Source organism: Gossypium arboreum, chromosome 5 (genome assembly GCF_025698485.1).
Source record: "Gossypium arboreum isolate Shixiya-1 chromosome 5, ASM2569848v2, whole genome shotgun sequence".
NCBI classification, from domain to species: domain Eukaryota; kingdom Viridiplantae; phylum Streptophyta; class Magnoliopsida; order Malvales; family Malvaceae; genus Gossypium; species Gossypium arboreum.
Genome location: NC_069074.1, coordinates 28,979,996 through 28,997,371, shown reverse-complemented (window position 1 = coordinate 28,997,371; position 17,376 = coordinate 28,979,996). Strand labels below are relative to the sequence as shown.

The 17,376-nt window shown below is 34.3% G+C and overlaps 2 protein-coding genes and 1 long non-coding RNA gene across 4 annotated transcripts; 1 reads left to right on the top strand and 2 right to left on the bottom strand.

Annotated features, from left to right (window-relative positions):
* The first annotated feature begins 313 nt into the window (after window positions 1-313).
* On the top strand, window positions 314-3,788 carry LOC108450409 (autophagy-related protein 18c-like). Of its 2 annotated transcripts, none has more exons than XM_053027708.1 (5): window positions 314-581; window positions 900-1,811; window positions 2,118-2,376; window positions 2,644-2,767; window positions 3,446-3,788. In XM_053027708.1, exons 2-5 carry the CDS (start codon window positions 1,053-1,055, stop codon window positions 3,519-3,521), a joined length of 1,218 nt encoding a protein of 405 aa, XP_052883668.1. In that variant the 5' UTR covers window positions 314-581; window positions 900-1,052; the 3' UTR covers window positions 3,522-3,788. The 2 variants fall into 2 exon arrangements, with proteins under 2 accessions (XP_052883668.1, XP_017603505.1); XM_017748016.2 differs by having other exon boundaries at window positions 3,437-3,788.
* A 1,130-nt stretch (window positions 3,789-4,918) lies between these two features.
* LOC108450374 (uncharacterized) lies at window positions 4,919-7,716 on the bottom strand. The gene is made up of 6 exons (XM_017747966.2): window positions 7,293-7,716; window positions 7,086-7,194; window positions 6,901-6,992; window positions 6,559-6,817; window positions 5,946-6,089; window positions 4,919-5,308 (listed from the first exon to the last, which is right to left on the bottom strand). The coding sequence occupies exons 1-6, from the start codon at window positions 7,649-7,651 to the stop codon at window positions 5,219-5,221; spliced, it is 1,053 nt and encodes a 350-aa protein (XP_017603455.1). The 5' UTR covers window positions 7,652-7,716; the 3' UTR covers window positions 4,919-5,218.
* Window positions 7,717-11,499: 3,783 nt separating this feature from the next.
* LOC128292586 (uncharacterized) lies at window positions 11,500-13,749 on the bottom strand. The gene is made up of 3 exons (XR_008282572.1): window positions 13,603-13,749; window positions 13,055-13,138; window positions 11,500-11,854 (listed from the first exon to the last, which is right to left on the bottom strand). It is a non-coding gene; the product is annotated as an uncharacterized LOC128292586 (long non-coding RNA).
* Between the last annotated feature and the right edge of the window lie 3,627 nt (window positions 13,750-17,376).

Below are 17,376 nucleotides of genomic sequence, written 5' to 3'. Positions count from 1 at the left end.
CAACCCGACCTGTCCGGGTTAATGACAACCCGACCGGTCCGAGTTAATGACAACCCGACCGGTCTAGTCTAGCCACCGATTGGACTGTCAGTCCAATTTCATGTACCTAGCCTAGTTTGATCAATTATTGGGTCTTGGTCTCGATCTTGGTCTCGATCTTACATATAATACAAGATTAATAATAAAATTTACCTTAACTAATTTAACTGTTATCATTTAACTCAAAATTAAAATTTCAAAATCGATATGAAAAATAAAATAAAAAAATGGGAAAAAAGAAAAGCTTAATATGGGCATTCAACTGCGCATTGCTTGGCCCAATGTAAACATTCTCTTTAAAAAAAAAAAAAGGCGAAGTTTACCATGTAATTTTCTAGCTTTTTTTTTTTTGACTAATATTTTCTATTTTTTTTTATATATTATAATAACCAGAAAGAAAATGAAGGACGGAAACAGAAAAGAAGGCGGAGGAAGGCGAATGAATACATAGTTGTTTGTGGCCTCAGATCAGATCGATAAGCAAACCCCAGATTTTGTCTTTCTTTGCAGATTTCATTGCCGGTTATCTTCCTTTCTCATTGGTCCGTTTCTCAGTTCTTTCTTCAATCTTTTTCTTCGATTCTTGTTGCCCAATTTTGCATTCTATTTCAGTTTCCATTTTTATATATATTTCAACCTTGTTGCTCAGTTTTGCAATCAAAGATGAAATTATAGTTCTTGGTTTCCTAAATTACTGTATGACCGTCATAATTAGATTTCTTGGATTAATGCTGCTTTACTAATAATATTAATTACTAGACAATGTTAGGTTTTGATGATGATTATTATTTACCAAGAAAGAAAAAAGAAACTGTAAATAATAGTTTTTGAATATCTGCATTCTTGATTTTGTTTTACAGCTAGCTAAGTTCTTCAGCATTCGTTCACTTACATGGTTCTTGTTGGCATCAAGATTTGCAAGACCGCTGTCCGTATGTGCTGCTAAACTAATGCAACCAATACCAGAACAGTAGATCACCCTTTTCTTTTAATCATTTTGCTTTCACTTACACATGACTTCAACCACGCTCTCCGCATCTCCACCTCTCCTTCCAAGGCCGGCCATCGAACCTACTCAACCCCCCGTTTCCAATGACCCGCCATCCTTTACCCCCATACACGATGCCTCTGATATCAACCAAATAGAGTTACTCTCCGTGTCTTGGAACCAGGATTATGGCTGCTTTGCTGCTGGCACCTCCCAAGATTGCCGCATTTATAATTGCCAACCCTTCAAGGAAACCTTCAGGCGCAATCTCAAAACCGGGGGTTTCAAAATTGTTGAAATGCTTTTCCGCTGCAACATCTTGGCACTTGTCGGTGGGGAATCCAATTCCCACTATCCTCCAAACAAAGTTATAATATGGGATGATCATCAAAGTCGCTGCATTGGTGAATTTGCATTTAGGTCTGAGGTTCGAGCTGTCAAATTAAGACGAGATCGCATTGTTGTGGTTCTGGAGCACAAGATATATGTCTATGGTTTTATGGATCTTAAGCTTCTTCATCAAATTGAGACTTTGGCCAATCCTAGGGGACTTTGTTGCCTTTCTCACCATTCTAATACATCTGTATTGGCTTGTCCTGGTCTTTATAGAGGCCTGATTCGAGTTGAACACTTTGGCCTTAATATCATGAAACTAATTAATGCTCATGATTCTCATATTGCCTGCTTGACCTTGACACTCGATGGCTTACTTCTTGCAACTGCTAGTACCAAGGGCACCTTGATAAGAATATTCAACACCATGGATGGAACTCGCTTACAAGAGGTACACTACTGGACCATGGTTTTCTTTTCTCCTAAACTTATACTCGTTTTATTTGAGGATATGTTCATCAATAATCATATGCTTTCATCAATATGTACTAAGTAATGTTGAGTCGAGGGAAAACATTGCTAACTCAAGCTTTGCCCCTAAACCTGGCCCGACCAGTGTAACAGTGATCTTAAGTGTTAGCAGGAGGTGTAATACTACGTATATCAGCAATTAGCATGCTGGACACTGCAGCATTATGCTCATCTCCACTCACTCTCTCTGTAATTTAGGTACTCATCATAGTTACTGTCCATGTAGGTGCGAAGAGGAGTGGACAGAGCAGATATCTATAGCATTGCCCTCTCACCAAATTTCCAATGGTTGGCTGTTTCGAGTGATAAAGGCACTGTTCATATATTTCACCTTCGAGTTAGAGTTTTTGGGGGCCATTCATCTTCTCAACAATCTTCTGTCCAAGGTCCAGCATTATTGCATCAGAATTCTTCAACCTCACTTGATGCACTTATCCCTCCAAGCACTGGTGCCAACCCTAGTTCATCCTTGTCTTTTATGAGAGGTAATAAATACAATTAGCCTTTGTAGTTATTTTTTTACTTTGTTAAAACAGAATTGCATGTTACTCATTTCATGAAACTTCCAATAAAAAGCCAATTTTGTATGTTACAAACAATTTGAGTCAACAAATCACCAGGTACGGAAAACTTTATAGAATATCTGATGTATAACGATGAGGATGGATGAGAATTTAGTTGATTGCTGTTTTATTAATTAAAAACGATGTATTTGCTTCTCTAAACATATCAACTTTTTGACAATTTTCCAGGGGTTTTACCAAAGTATTTTAGTTCAGAATGGTCATTTGCTCGGTTTCACTTACCTGAAGATACCCAATTCATTGCAGCATTTGGATCTCAAAACACTGTTGTTGTGGTTGGCATGAACGGGAGGTAATTGCTTCTCCTTATTCTCTCGAACATATTCTCCTTGTTCTCTCGAACATCATTCAAAATATTATTTGATCCTTATAGACGTATTGTGTTTGATGTCCAATTGAAATTATGCAACTAGTACAAAGAAATTTTCAAGGTTACTAGTTGGTTTAATTAATTGTTACGGACCTTGGATATGTTTACCCTCCTCTTATTACACCTTTCTTTCTTGTATCTTATGCAGAACTGTATATTTGCATAATTGTGTTCCTACTCGAATTTTTAAACTTTCTATATTCGTTCTCTCATCAAACAATTCCCCTACTTCTCTGACCTGATAATAGGAAGATGTGCAATAATCCATTTCCATGGAGTTTATTTTTCTCATTTCTTGTCATCTTCTAATGTACACCGCTTTGTTGAAGTTCTTTTACATCTTTTTATGATGTATGACATCTAATTTCTTATAAACTGTGATCTGAGGCTATTAAAATGCTATATATTTCATGTTTAGCTTGGATAATTACGTACAAGTACTTTAGCAACTCGGTTTTGTGTTTGTTTGAGGACCAATCTGAACTTCACAATCAGAAGATATATCTCCTTTTACTCCCCCCCTCCGCCTTTCTTTCTTTAGTCAGTTTTTTTTTTTTAATTTCTCAGTCTTACACCTTTTCTTATTATCAGTTTCTACAGGTGCAGTTTTGATCCCGTTCATGGGGGAGAGATGTTGCAGCAGGAATATGTCCGGTTTCTGAAAACCAAAACTTGAATACTGACAGATGCTTCTGATCTTGTAAACATGGACCCTACATCTATCACATGTACATATCTTGAAACCTTTTACTGAAACGATGCATCTCACTATATAGTGTGCAAGAAATTGCTGTTCCAGGTACTTGTATATGGGTAATAAATTGCTGGTAACGGCAATATTGCACTGAACTAATTGGCTCAATATCAGTGACATTTTTCCTGGTACATCCATTATTCTTGCTGGTGAATTATAGAGCTTGCAGTGAATGTTTCTTCCTGACAATTCCTGTGTCCCGGCTGCATAAAATCATTGGTTTTATTTTTTATTTTTTTTTTAATATTCCATGCTTAATTGCATAAAGATCGGAGAGGGTCCCTGTATTTGGATTGCCCTTCCCTGGATGTTTTGAAATTCCATACATTATAGGGCCCGCCCGAAATGTGGGAGGGTTTGGACAAAAATATAGGTCCGAAAAATGAGCTTGGGTAAAAAAACCGGCATTGGATAAGGCATTTTGGCCCGGCCCTAATTCACTACATGATAAATTTTTTTAATATTATTTTTTATTGTTTTCTCCTATTTTCTCCCTATTTTACTATTATGTTATTACTATTTTGTTGTTATTGTTTAGATATTGTATAAAACTTATTTTATTGTTAATTTTTTTATTATTTTAAAGACATTTGTTAATTTTGTTATTATTTTAGAAACATTTGTTTGTTAAGTTGCATCTATTTTAGTGTTATTTAAGTATACATATTTTTAAAATTTATTTTTAATTTGTTGAGAAATATTTATTTGATGTTTTAGTATTTTTGATGGTTTATATATATTTTAAAATTATATAAAAATATATAAAAATTAATATGAGCAGGCGGTCGGGTTCGGTTTTACATTTTTATTTGGGTCAAACTTGGGCAAAATTTTAAGCTCATTTTTTGGACTGGGTTGAGTTCAGGCCTAGCAAATAAGTTTAAATTTTTAATTGGACCCGGTCTAACCTATGCACACCTCTAATTATAGGTCACCCATTGGCATCGCTAGGTGGTAGCAACATCAAGCTTCAATAATGGAAGCACTTTTAGGCAAAATTTATGAATTATTCATTTTACTTCTCGTACATATATTTGCTCATGGTAAAATTACTCATCCAAGTTAAAAGTTACTCATCCAAGTTAAAAAGTTCACTCAAAATTTGAAAAAATTGGATAAAAATATTTATTAAGTCCATTTAAAATATAAATTGAGTTCAAACTTAAACATTTAAAAGTGCTTGGATTATTGAAGCTTGATGTTGGATAAACACAGCTAAAATGTTTAAAAATATTTAAAACATATTAAATTAAAAATAATATAACTATCTTTTTATTTTTTAAAATAATATAAATAGATCTAAAATAAACTTGGATGGATTTAAATAAATTTTAAATTCATATTTTGGTTTATGTATTACTATCATACCTATGAACACCTATAGTGTACTCCAGCATATTACAAATAATAAAAACGCAACGCAAGTACAAAACTGAAGGTAAACAAAGTGCATCATTGAAACCCTCATTATTTTCCATATTTTCAACACCTTACATGCCAATCATCTGCATCCTGAAAGTAAACAAAGTGTCATCCATTGACACCCTCGTTATTTTCCATATTATATTATTTCTAGATTCGGCGCTTCAGCAAGGAATGCTTATATAAATCCTAATCGCTTAAAGCTTAGACCTTCCCATATCATCAAATACAATCATCACTTTCCCTATGGCTTTTCTATCTCTCAGTGCAGAAAATGCAAGGTTGGCCTGCCAATGACAAACAATCAAACGAGCTCAGATATATTGTAATCCGAAAGGACCAAAAGTAAGTAGAAAATAGAAACTATTTTTACAAGGCTACAACAGTAGAATTTTCACATTATCTCCTACATGAGAAGGAATATATAAAATCAATTTGCACCCATCATAGGATCATGTATGATAATGACAGAATACAGACTTTCATCCTGAAATGGGTATTATATAAGGACTAGCTGTTTTCCTGAAAAGACAATATCATAAGTAAAATAGAAATGGACTGACAATAAACACAAGATTTATGATAGTACTGGGAAATCAGGACTAGAAACAACATATTCCACTAGTTCCAAAATGAGCAATGCAGCCGAAGAATACTTCCTCTCTTGGGTCAAGATGCAAATCTAATGTGATGGATAGAATCTAGCTCGGCCCAAGGCAACAGTCACTCTGCTGCAACTCTAAACATGGGCTAAACTGGCTTTCAACAGAGTCAATCTGCTTGTGTTAAGAGATTTGAGGTTTAAGACATGAATTTTCAAAAATTTTCTCAGTATCTTTCACCTATAGTTTTCCTTGATAAATTAGAGCTTCACAGAATAAAAGAACAAAGGAGGAAAATGGAATACTGGTAGTAGCTCCAGACCTCTGATATGCTGTAAGTATGAGAAATGTGAATGGTAATCAATCCCTTTTCCATCCAGGAGATACTCTCCTGGATGGAATCCTCGAGCACAGCTGGTCGATGTATTGAGTAGCTACCCCAGTAGAGTCCGTGCACAGTCCAGTTCTGCATAAGATATACCCGTGAGAAGGCTACTCAATACAAACAACTAATAACAAGTGACTAATAATTACTAACTAGTTTAACCTGACTTTAACTAGTGAGCTTCATTAGATTAGCTTAAGCACCGATCCCTGCTGCATAAAAACTATATTTAATTCTTTAACAGACAAATCTTTGATTTGCCTATCATAAATCTTTTCAGAAAGTTGACGTTATCAGGTAAATCAAAGATTTACCTAAAAAGCAAACACCGTCGAAATGATATGGGTAAAGATGACCATATCAGGCCCGAGGAAAGAATATCACAAAATCACACAGTATTATTAGGAAAAGTATCGGTGACATGAGGTACATATAAGCAGGTCAATCTTCCTTGGTAATTGGTTAGTATTAATCACAATAAAGAGTCCAACAGGGAGAGGAAAGCTAACTAAAGCAGGCATTTAGAGGGAAAGAGAAAAAGATGAAGTACCTTAACAAGAGTGATATTAGCTGGGATGACAGGGATTTCACCACTGGCAAAACCAATGACAAGAATTTGAGCACCCCAATTCAAGAGCTTCATACTTTCTTTAGTAAGCTTGCCACCAACAGGATCATAGAGAACATCAACCCCTTTTAATTTCCTTGACTTGAGGAACCCCTTGACACTTGCAGTTAGATTTTGATTAGTCAAGTCCACCACATGATCAGCACCCAAGGACTTCAAAAATTGCACCTTTTCAGCTCCCCTGGGATTTGTTGATACCAATACTCTTGAATCTTTAAATGAACAAAAAAACACAATGCTATGGCTAAGAGAAAGAAGAAGCACCTGGCAGCAGCAATGACAACTGCACCGCAAACCTTGCCAATTTGAACAGCAGAAAAACCAACGCCTCCAGCGGCACCAAGAACTAGCAATACCTGTATGTAATAATTATTAATTATCTCCATTACAATTACTATTGCCAGCATTAATTAGTAATAATAAATGAAGAAATAACAGGGACAAAGTGCCTGAGAAGAGGACAAGCTAGCCCTGTGAACAAGAGCTACGTGCGAGGTCCCAAAGGCGACAGGGAGTGCAGCAGCTGCCACCAGATCACACCCTTTGGGCAACCCAAACCTAGTGAATCAGAAACATCAATTAATTCATTAAGCCTTGCTTGAGAATCAGTACTTTTGAATTGAATTGAATAAAATTAAATTAAGCAGGGGACGGACAGGAGGGATTGGTCTTGGACGATGAAGGAGGCGAAGGAGCCTAGGGCGGCGAAGGCGCAGACGTGGTCGCCCACCTTGAACTTGGTGACGGCGGGGCCGACGGCGTCAACAGTGCCAGCATAATCGGAGCCAGGAATGAAAGGGAGGGGAGGCTTCTCTTGATACTTGCCCAAAATCTGAAGGTAATTGGCATAGTTCAAGCTGGTGGCTTTCACTTTGACTCTCACAGCAGTTGGAGAGTTCAATTGTGGGATGGGATAGTTTCTGATGACCTCAATGGGCGACGAAGATGGTTCCGATTCATTTCCGACTGAGGCTGATGCTGGATCACCCAATTTCTTACACAATAAAGCTTCCATGTTTCTTTCTTTTATTTTGTTTCCTTTTTCTGTTATATGTGTATATATATATATACCTATTTTTGTTTCCTTTTTCTGTTATATGTATATATATATACACCTATCTTTGCATGAAGTAGCGCTATCTATTTTTTTCATTTTAATTATTCATTAAATTTATTTTTAATAAAATTATATTATAAATGTATCATCAAATTTTAATATAAAACTCTTATCAAAATAAAAATAATATCTATTTATTAAGATTAATAGAAATAAATGTAATATTACAAAAATAAAATTTGCACATTATATCATATTAAGATAAATAATAATATTACAAATAAACTTTTTATAATAGTAATATGATGATATATTAGTTCATGATAAGTAATATTATAAATAAATTATTTTTATAATAATATTGATGATTTAATCTAATGGTGATTTATTACAAAATTAAAATATGTCAACTGATAATATATTATAAAAATATATTACAATAATATATTTATAATTTTTATTATAGTATTTTATTTATGATAATATATTAATTCATGCACGGATTTATTAGTTATTTTAATATATTTTATTAATATTATAATAAAGATAAATAATAATATTTTAATTAATAATATTGTTACGTTTCAAAATATAGGAGTTAATTGAAATAATTAATTAAGTAATGATCCAAGATCCCTAGAGGTTTTAGGTTTTATCCACTACTCTCTTTTCTTATCTTTTTATTTTCAAACAACTCAGATGAAAACCACGAGTAGTGTACAAAAAAAGACCCATTTCTAATATTATTTACGGAAATGAATCACTTAAAACATTATTTACTGGAATAGTCCAGAAAATATAAAACACGTCCACATAGGAGTGTTTTTAGGGGAAATCGCAGAAAAGCACGCTGACGTGGCATGTTTTACCACATGTTTGATTAGGATTTGGGGGTTATTTATATATTAAGAGTTATGGTTAGGATTTAGGGTTAGGATTTTTGAAAAAAATAAATTAGGGTTTAAGATTTTAAAAAAATAATAATTAAGGTTTAGGGTCTATTGTTTTAGGGTTTATTTTTTTAATTGGTAAGTATTGTTCCAGAAGAAATAAATTTGACAAGATGGGATATGAAAAAATAAATTTGACGTGATGTGTTTTAAAAAAATAAATTTAACGTGATGTATTCTGAAAAAATTATTTTGACGAGATGGATTTTATTTTATTTTTTTGTACAGTTAGTAATTGTATAGAAAAAACAAATTAGAGTTAGGGTTGTCAGTAATTTGTATATTGGGGCTTAGGGTTAAGGTTAGGGTTTTTGAAAAAATAAATTAAGGTTTAAGGTTTTAAAAATATATATATTAATTAGGGTTTAAGGTCTATTGTTTTAAGGTTTAATTTTTTTAATTGGTAAGTATTGTTCAGGAAGAAATAAATTTGACAAGATGGGATATGAAAAAATAAATTTAATGTGATTTGTTCTGAAAAAATTATTTTGACGAGATGGATTTTGTTTTTTTCATATAATCAGTAATTGTACAAAAAAAGCTTCCAGCTAGACGCTTATTTTGTACAATTGATTTCGAAAAAAATAATTTTGAGAAGGTGGTTATTAAAAAATTCACGGAAAATCTAATAGTTAGGGTTGAAAAACGCTTCAAGCAGAATATACTGTCAACAAAAGTACTGAAAAAGCTCCTAACTTGACGCTTTTTTCAGTAGTGTTGGTGACAATGCATCCCACTATCTCTTAGGTTATAAATGAGCCAAATTTTATTCTCTTGTTGCATAAGTTACAGCAAGAGAAATTGAATAAGTTTAGAAGAGTAGAAATTGAAGAAGTTGAGAAGGTATAAGTTGATTTATCGTATTAATATTTATACAAATCATTATATTTTTGCATAATGGTTTTTGTTTTGAATTTCTTTTGACAGGTAATTTGGTAGAAAATGAGTGAACGTATTAGAGTAGTTATTTACTACGACGGTGAGGTCTGTGACACAGAGAGCGGCGTTGTTTTTTTATCGGAGAATACAGCGCGACTAGTTTTTAACCAGAACATAAAATTGACAGAACTTTGTAAAAGAATTAGGAGCAAAATCTTTGGAACGACACCAATGAGAGTTTCGTCTATTAAGTATTGATCTTGCGCTTCGACTGATCCCGTAACATATGACTCATTTGATATCAAAGTTGCTCGAGTCATATCACCCTATCTTGAGTTATATATGGAATTTTCATCGCCAAATGAAGCACTTGTGACTTCAACATCTACTACTATTCGAACAAACTAACAGAAGTTATGTGGGTGGTGTAGGAACCCCGGTCATACAATGCAAACATGTCCAAATCGAAATAACTCCTAATTTATTAAATGGAACAATGAATATTCAATTTGTATTGTCTTATTCAAAAGAATTTATATTTTATTAAATGAAACAGTATAAAAATAATTTGTACAAAAATATTCAAAACAACTTATGTTTTATTAAATGAAACAAAATAAAAAGAGTTTGTACAAATATATTCAAAAAAAATCAATGCATGTGTCGATTAGAATTAGTGCCACATAGGGATGGTTGACGGTTATGCGTTGGATTCCTTCTTGGTTCATCTTTTAGCCGGGGTTGTGGTTGTTCGGAATTAGCTTCTGGTTGTGAGTGTTAGGAGGATGGCCCATATTGATAGAACAAAGATTGCAGAGGTGCTTGCATCACCCACAGCAGAGGTATTTGAATATGATAAGGCGATGTAGATTAGAAATGAGATGAGCTCTTCGACGGTACCTTGTACAGTCCCTTCTGTGACGATGGCTTATATATCATCGGTTGAGTCGGAGTCATTAGGAAATGAGATTCACCGGGCCATGCATTCCAACCTTACATAGGAATGGGAAAAAGGAAACATAAAAGGGTTAAGATACGCACCTGGCATAATCTGAAGGGGCTGTGGTGTGGACATCGTCGCTTGCTCTATTGGGGTCGGTGATTGTATGGGCGTTGTTGATAGGCCCGCCTCACCAGCCATTGTCCTTGGATTTAAAGGGCTCTGTCGTTTCCTTTCGAAAATGAATTGCCAACGACTCTGCTCTTTCGAAAGTAAATATGGCTTACCATGGATCCTAAATCATGGCATGTAATCCAACTCACACGCTAATTCTGAAACGATAATCGGTTCGCTAGTAGGTATATTATCATAGTGATTTTCCCACATTTCGATATATTCCAAGTGGAAGACCGACCAATGCGTATTCGGTTATCGTAAGTCAATTTTGTGCTCATTATCGAGCATCTCACGTGCCACGGGAATCTGTTGTCAGAATCCAAATTACAGCAACACTCTATCCGCCTGGTGCATCTCGACGGTAGTGTAGTTAACCAATGGGACCTTTGTAACACCCCTCGCCCGCATCCGACGCCGGGACGGGGTTCGAGGTGCTACCTGACTTTTACTAACACTTCCATAATAAACAGGGCCATGAAATCTCAAATAATTAAAAACTTTTCTTTTCACATGCAATTTGTCCCTTATGCGAGCTTACGAGGCCCAATACATGCATTCGGGGCGGTTCGGGACCCAATCGAGAACTCATGAAAAACTTAGAAAAATCTCTTGCGTTAAGGCTTCACACGCCCATGTGGTCAGAAATAGTCTAATTATCAAGCCTTTTGTCACTCTCACACCACATGCATAGATACATACTTATCCAATAACATACAACGTGGCATAAATGAGCTCTTAAACATCTACAAACATGATATGCTCAAGTTATTTTCTTATGTAATAAATATTATAGAATTTGCCCATATCATTACCACATACTAGACATAACTATCATTACATCACAAACCATTCATGAAGCATTATTAACTATTTACCAATCACTTAATCCTGCATTAGTTACTAGCTCATCAATGAATCTCAATTCAATCTCTAGGCATACATGTTGTAAGCCACATCACAAGAAATAATAACATAAATGCATAAGAATAATCATATGGGCCCATAACGTCATTAGCCGACATAGGCCAATTTACATGACTAATACTACCTTAATAACAAGCCAATGCCTTTGGCTAAATCATAATATTACATACTCACATTAAAACCCTATACATGCCATAGACTCGAATCACTTGAGTTTACTTACTCCGATAACGTTAACTCGATAGGGTGATAATATCTCTGACGGCCTCCAACCCGAGCTAACCTGGAACTCTAGAAAACATGGGAAAGAAGGGGGTAAGCTTTCGCTTAGTAAGTTCATATGAAAACAATAAGCAACTCATTAACTTGTTTTATCAATGTTTACAACATATTTTCAAGTTCACTACAAGTTGTCTTTCCGAGCAACGGTCACTAAATTATTTATATCTGAGCTACGAAACTCGAATTAAGTTCCATTAATTTTCCTGAAACTAGACTTATTTTCTTTTTTCCATAAAATTTCCAGAATTTTTGGTTTAGCCAAATAGTACAGTTTATTAGTTAAAGTCTCCCTGTTTCAGGGTATGACCACTCGACCCTGTACACTACAAACCGAATTTCTCCTGTACAAAATTCCAACGACCATGCCGTTTATTCCCCATAAAAATAGACTCAATAAGGAATCCATTCATGTAAGGTATAACTCTTAATAATTTTTGTACAATTTTGGTGAATTTCTAAAGTTAGAACAGGGATCTCGAATTCATTCAGACCCTGTTTCACAAGAATTCAAATATCAAACAATATGGAATTCTTTTTCTTCCTCTGTTTCTTTCATGTGAAAATAGACTCATTAAGCTTTAATCCCATATTTTATTCTGCCTCTAACTCATTTTCCACTATTTTTAGTGTATTTTCAAAGTTACACTACTGCAGTAACTCAAATCTATCAAGGCTAAATTACTCATTCATGATCATTGTTCATAATATTAATACAACACCATTTTATCCATCATGGTAAGAATACATATTATGCATCATAGATCATCACATATCAAGGCATTCTCATAGGATTAGTATACATACTTGCACAACTCGTAACATAACTCGAGTGCATACTCACCAATGACTTACCTCATTGAGACCATCATTAACTCTTTCCTTGGATTGCCCGTTGAACACTTGGAATACTAATTAGATACTCGGAAAAGCCTTTGCACATAAGTGCTTCAATTGTAGCTAAAGCTACCTCATATCTCATGACATTTCAATGCTCACTCTCGAGCTAGTCATCTAGACTCATAATTCCTAGTGACATGTCACTCAGTATCCTATTCTATTCCTAAGGTTCAAACGAGATTTTTCCTCGTCTATTAAGGCTTTGTCTTATCATATTTCTATTAATTACATACACATTAATATCTGTACAATTCATGTAATGATAACATTTAAATACATGTATAGCATGGTATTGTTTACATACGAACTTACCTCGATACCACAAATGTGAAAAGGACATACTCGTCCATAAATCGATTTCTTTCCGTTCTAGGTCCAAGTCTCAATTTTCATCATCTATAACATCACATTTAGCCTACCAATCAGTCACAATATTCATATGGGTCTAAAAATCATATTTTTACAAATTTTCATTTTGACCCCTAAACTTTTGCATATTTGCACTTTTGCCCCAATGCTCGTAAATTAATTTTTATTCAATTTCTATAAGGTTTAAGACATGGTGAACATTTTCTCTTCTATGGCAACTCCAAATTTTCACTAATTCACACACTTATGACCAATTTGTAACTTTCACAATTTAACCCCTTTTTGACATTTTTACCGAAATTCATTGAATAAAACTCATATTTAACACATCAAACATTCATTATCCACTATAAATCATCAAAGCACAACCATATCATGAATGGGTAAATTTTTAAACTCTAATTTCTCTTCAATCAATTGGTAGAAATAGAAAATTTAAGCTTGGGATCTCAAAAATATGAAAATCATTAAAAACGGGACAAAAACCATACCTATATAAGCCATAAAAGCTTGGCCGAATGGAGCTCATCCATGGCTGCTATTTTCTGTTCTTTCCCACGGTTGAAGAAGAAAGAATGAAAAAAAATGATAGCTTTTATCATTTGTCTTATTAGGTTATTTTAATTAATTTACAAAATTACCCTTTTTATTTCAACCAAATTTCAAAAATACCAAACAAATATCCATTCACTAACTTATTAAAGGAATAATTGTCACATAAGGACTTTCAATTTAAAACTCATAACAATTAGGCACCTCATATATAAAGAACTCAACTTTTGCACTTTTTACAATTTAGTCCTTTTGACTAAATTGAGTGCTCAAACGTCAAAATTTTCGAATAAAATTTTTACAAAATATTTTCATAAATTTATAGACTATAAAAATATAATAAAAATAATTTTTTTTCGTCGGGTTTGTGGTCCCGAAACCACTGTTCCGACTAGACCCAAAATCGGGCTATTACAACCTTAATATGCCAGATGTTCGAATTCTGTAGGAATTCATCCGAAATTACTGCCTGAATTATCGGATCCTCGTATGGTGTTCATTAAAACTATATGAACGTGATAAAAATATTAGTTATATACATAATATTAAATACTAAATACGAAATCAATTATGTTATGTACATATAGTTCAAAATGAAATAAATACTTACATGCGCTTTCAATCGTTGGTCTAATAGAAGTCGTATATCTTTAAGAGCGGTAGGTATTCCCCCCATAACTCATCGAATGGTTCCACCTATGTAAATAAAATTTTAGCATAAAATTATATTTTAAATTTATGTAACAGTTGTAAAATCTGATATAAATTTTACCTTGTTAAGAGTGAAAATGTATATAGGTGGTTCACTCGAGGACATAAAATTGGAAAGCAAAATCGAGCCCATAATTGTAGCAATGAGAGACAACCTCTAATTTTAATTTTATTTGGTCATGTCGCCCGACACATCTCCCGGTAACCCCCAATTGAGTTGGCCAGCTGCTTTAAAATCGACGAGTTTCAACAGCCACCTCAGATGTATGAGGTTTCGTAACTTTTTCGGCATCAGATAACCTCCGAGGATCTGAAAAATGTATGCCCGAGCATTTCGTGCTCTTTCTACTTCAATCGAATCATCCCTCTGTGTAACATTCCGAAATAAGGCCTAAACGGAATAGTGGTTGCGAAACCACAAATTCGGGGTAGAAAAAAAAATTATTTTATTATTATTTTGAGGTTCATGGTATGATTACATGATTGTGCGAAAATTTCGTAATAAAATTCTATGCATAAAGTGCTTAAGTTGAGGTTAGGGACTAAATCGAATAATTTGCAAAACTTGCATTCTAGAAGTTTTTAGTATGAAATTATTTTAGAATATTAATTAGGAGATCTTAAATGGTAATTGACCAATTCTAAGTTCATGGACAAAATTAGGACATGGAAGGAATTTTTGAAAGTTTAGTAAGGAGGGCATTTTGGTCATTTGGTTATTAACATTAATAAAAGGTAAAAGATGATAAAATTGTATCATCTTCTTCAAGTTACCAGCAGAACCTTACCTCTCTCCATAGCTGGGGTTTCTTCAACTTTCAAGCTTCATAGTAAGTGATTCCAAGCCCGCTTTTAATGATCTTTACGTTTTTGAAGTCCCTTAGTTCGATAAAGCTTATGCTAGCAATAATTTAAGTTAGGAATCAAATTTGGAAAAATACCCATAGGTGAAATTTGTGGATTTTGATGTTTTATGATGGAATATGAGGTTTTAAATTATGTTAGACAACTTTTGCTACTTGGTTTTAAGTGAAAACGAGTAAAAAGGCTTAATCGGTAAAAATACCTAATAGTCATAAGTACATGTTAGTGTGTGAATTTGATGTTGTCATAGAAGGGAAAAATGATCAGCATGCCATAAAACATAAGAAAATAGGATGAATTTTAATTTACGAGCCTTGGGGCAAAAGTGAAAATATGTGAAAGTTTAGGGGCAAAAATGTAATTTTTCCAAAGTTTGAGTAAAGGGTTGTTTTGATAAATGTTGATATTAAATAAGCTAAATTTGCTATTATAGATCAAGAAGAGCGAAATTCGAGAGTAGATCGGGAAAAGAAAAGTAAAGGACTAAATTGTAAAGTTTAGTCACATTTTGTATCGAGGTAAGTTTACAGTAAATAAATGCAATATTCTTTTATTTTACATTATTATTGTCAATTTCAGCATTTATATATTTATGTTATGAAAATATTTAAAGTCGAATTTAAGGTGAAGTGACAGAGGAAAAGTGTTAGAAAGCCCCGGTTGAACCCTAGGAATGTTAGGATATTAGGGTTGACGGGACAGAACAGAAATGAGCCATGTAAGCCCATATTAGAAATATGGCTTTGGAGACAGGATTGAGCCATGTAAGTCCATATTATATATGGCATTGGAGCAGAATAATTCATGTAAGTCCATGTCAAAGACATGGCATTGGCAGGATAATATTGATAGACAGGAACGACCCTAGTATCCTTGGTATTCCGAGTGGTTCAACGGGTCAGGATACGAGTTAAATTACAGTGAATTAACAGCAAAGGAAATGTAGATTATATTTATGAAAAAGGAAAGGTCAGGTAAGAAAGAAGGTAAGGGAATAAAGAAGAAGATAGAAATTGAGAAGTAAAGAAATTTATGATGTTACATGATATTATCCATTATGTTGAATGTTGTGATTTATTTGCTTGTAAGCTTACTAAGCCTAGTGCTTAATCTCTTTATTTTCTTCTTCTTATAGTACTTATCTAGCCACTCGGGGATCGAAGGAAACGTCGGAGGCCGATCACACTATCAAAGAAATAACTCGGTATAATTAGACGTTTTGTTTTGTGTATGGCATGTATAGAAACTTAGCTACTTTTGGTATAATATGAACAATGAATGATGTGTAAATATTTGCTAGTTATTAGAGTCTTTGACGAATTATCTTGTACACCCGAGGAATGTATGAAATGTGTAGTATCACTTCTTAGAGACTCAGCCTACTACTGGTGGAAGACACTTGTATCAGTTGTACCGAAAGAGAGGGTCACTTGGGATTTCTTTCAGGAAGAATTTTGTAAAAAGTACATCAGTCAGAGGTTTATTGACCAGAAGAGAAAGGAATTCCTGGAATTGAAACAAGGCAATATGACGGTGACCGATTATGAGCGTGAATTTGTCAGGCTCAGTAAATATGCTCAAGAATGTGTGTCCACAGAGGCTATCCTGTGTAAAAGGTTTGAGGATGGGTTAAATGATGATATCCGACTGTCAGTGGGTGTCCTAGAAATAAAAGAGTTCGTTATTTTAGTTGAGAGAGCCTGTAAGGCAGAGGAGCTATTAAAAAGAAAAGGCAAAGTTGAGACAGAGACACAAGATACAAAGAAGAGACAGATGAGCAGATCATTTCAGGCTACATCCAAGAGGCCCAAAGAGTTTTCTACCAGATCTAGCTTTTCGGCAGGGCAATCTAGTCAGAATAGAGGTAGCAGATTTAAGGATCCGAAGGCTCAGACCACATCGATTACGAGTGTAGGTAATGTCAGACAGAGTAGATCAGGGTGTCAACGGTGTGGTAGACTTCATTATGGTCCTTGTCGGGCAGGCGAAAATGTTTGCTATAAATGTGGTGATCCAGATCATTTTGTACGAGAATGTCCAGAAGTGGCTAGCCGAGAGGTAACACAGAGTGTTAGATCCGGAAATGCTCCTACTAGAGGCAGATCACCGAGGCAACCGGGAGTAGGAGCAAGTAACAG

What these genes read in the sequence shown, in the direction of transcription:
- LOC108450409 (XM_017748016.2), top strand. Translation starts at nt 1,053, where the DNA reads ATGACTTCAACCACGCTCTCCGCATCTCCACCTCTCCTTCCAAGGCCG. An exon ending in ATCCTTGTCTTTTATGAGAG is followed by an intron (nt 2,377 to 2,643) that starts GTAATAAATACA and finishes ACAATTTTCCAG; the next exon opens with GGGTTTTACCAAAGTATTTT. An exon ending in GTGGTTGGCATGAACGGGAG is followed by an intron (nt 2,768 to 3,436) that starts GTAATTGCTTCT and finishes TCTTATTATCAG; the next exon opens with TTTCTACAGGTGCAGTTTTG.
- LOC108450374 (XM_017747966.2), bottom strand. Translation starts at nt 7,651, where the DNA reads ATGGAAGCTTTATTGTGTAAGAAATTGGGTGATCCAGCATCAGCCTCA. An exon ending in GTCCAAGACCAATCCCTCCT is followed by an intron (nt 7,195 to 7,292) that starts GTCCGTCCCCTG and finishes CTGATTCACTAG; the next exon opens with GTTTGGGTTGCCCAAAGGGT. An exon ending in CTAGCTTGTCCTCTTCTCAG is followed by an intron (nt 6,993 to 7,085) that starts GCACTTTGTCCC and finishes TATTACATACAG; the next exon opens with GTATTGCTAGTTCTTGGTGC.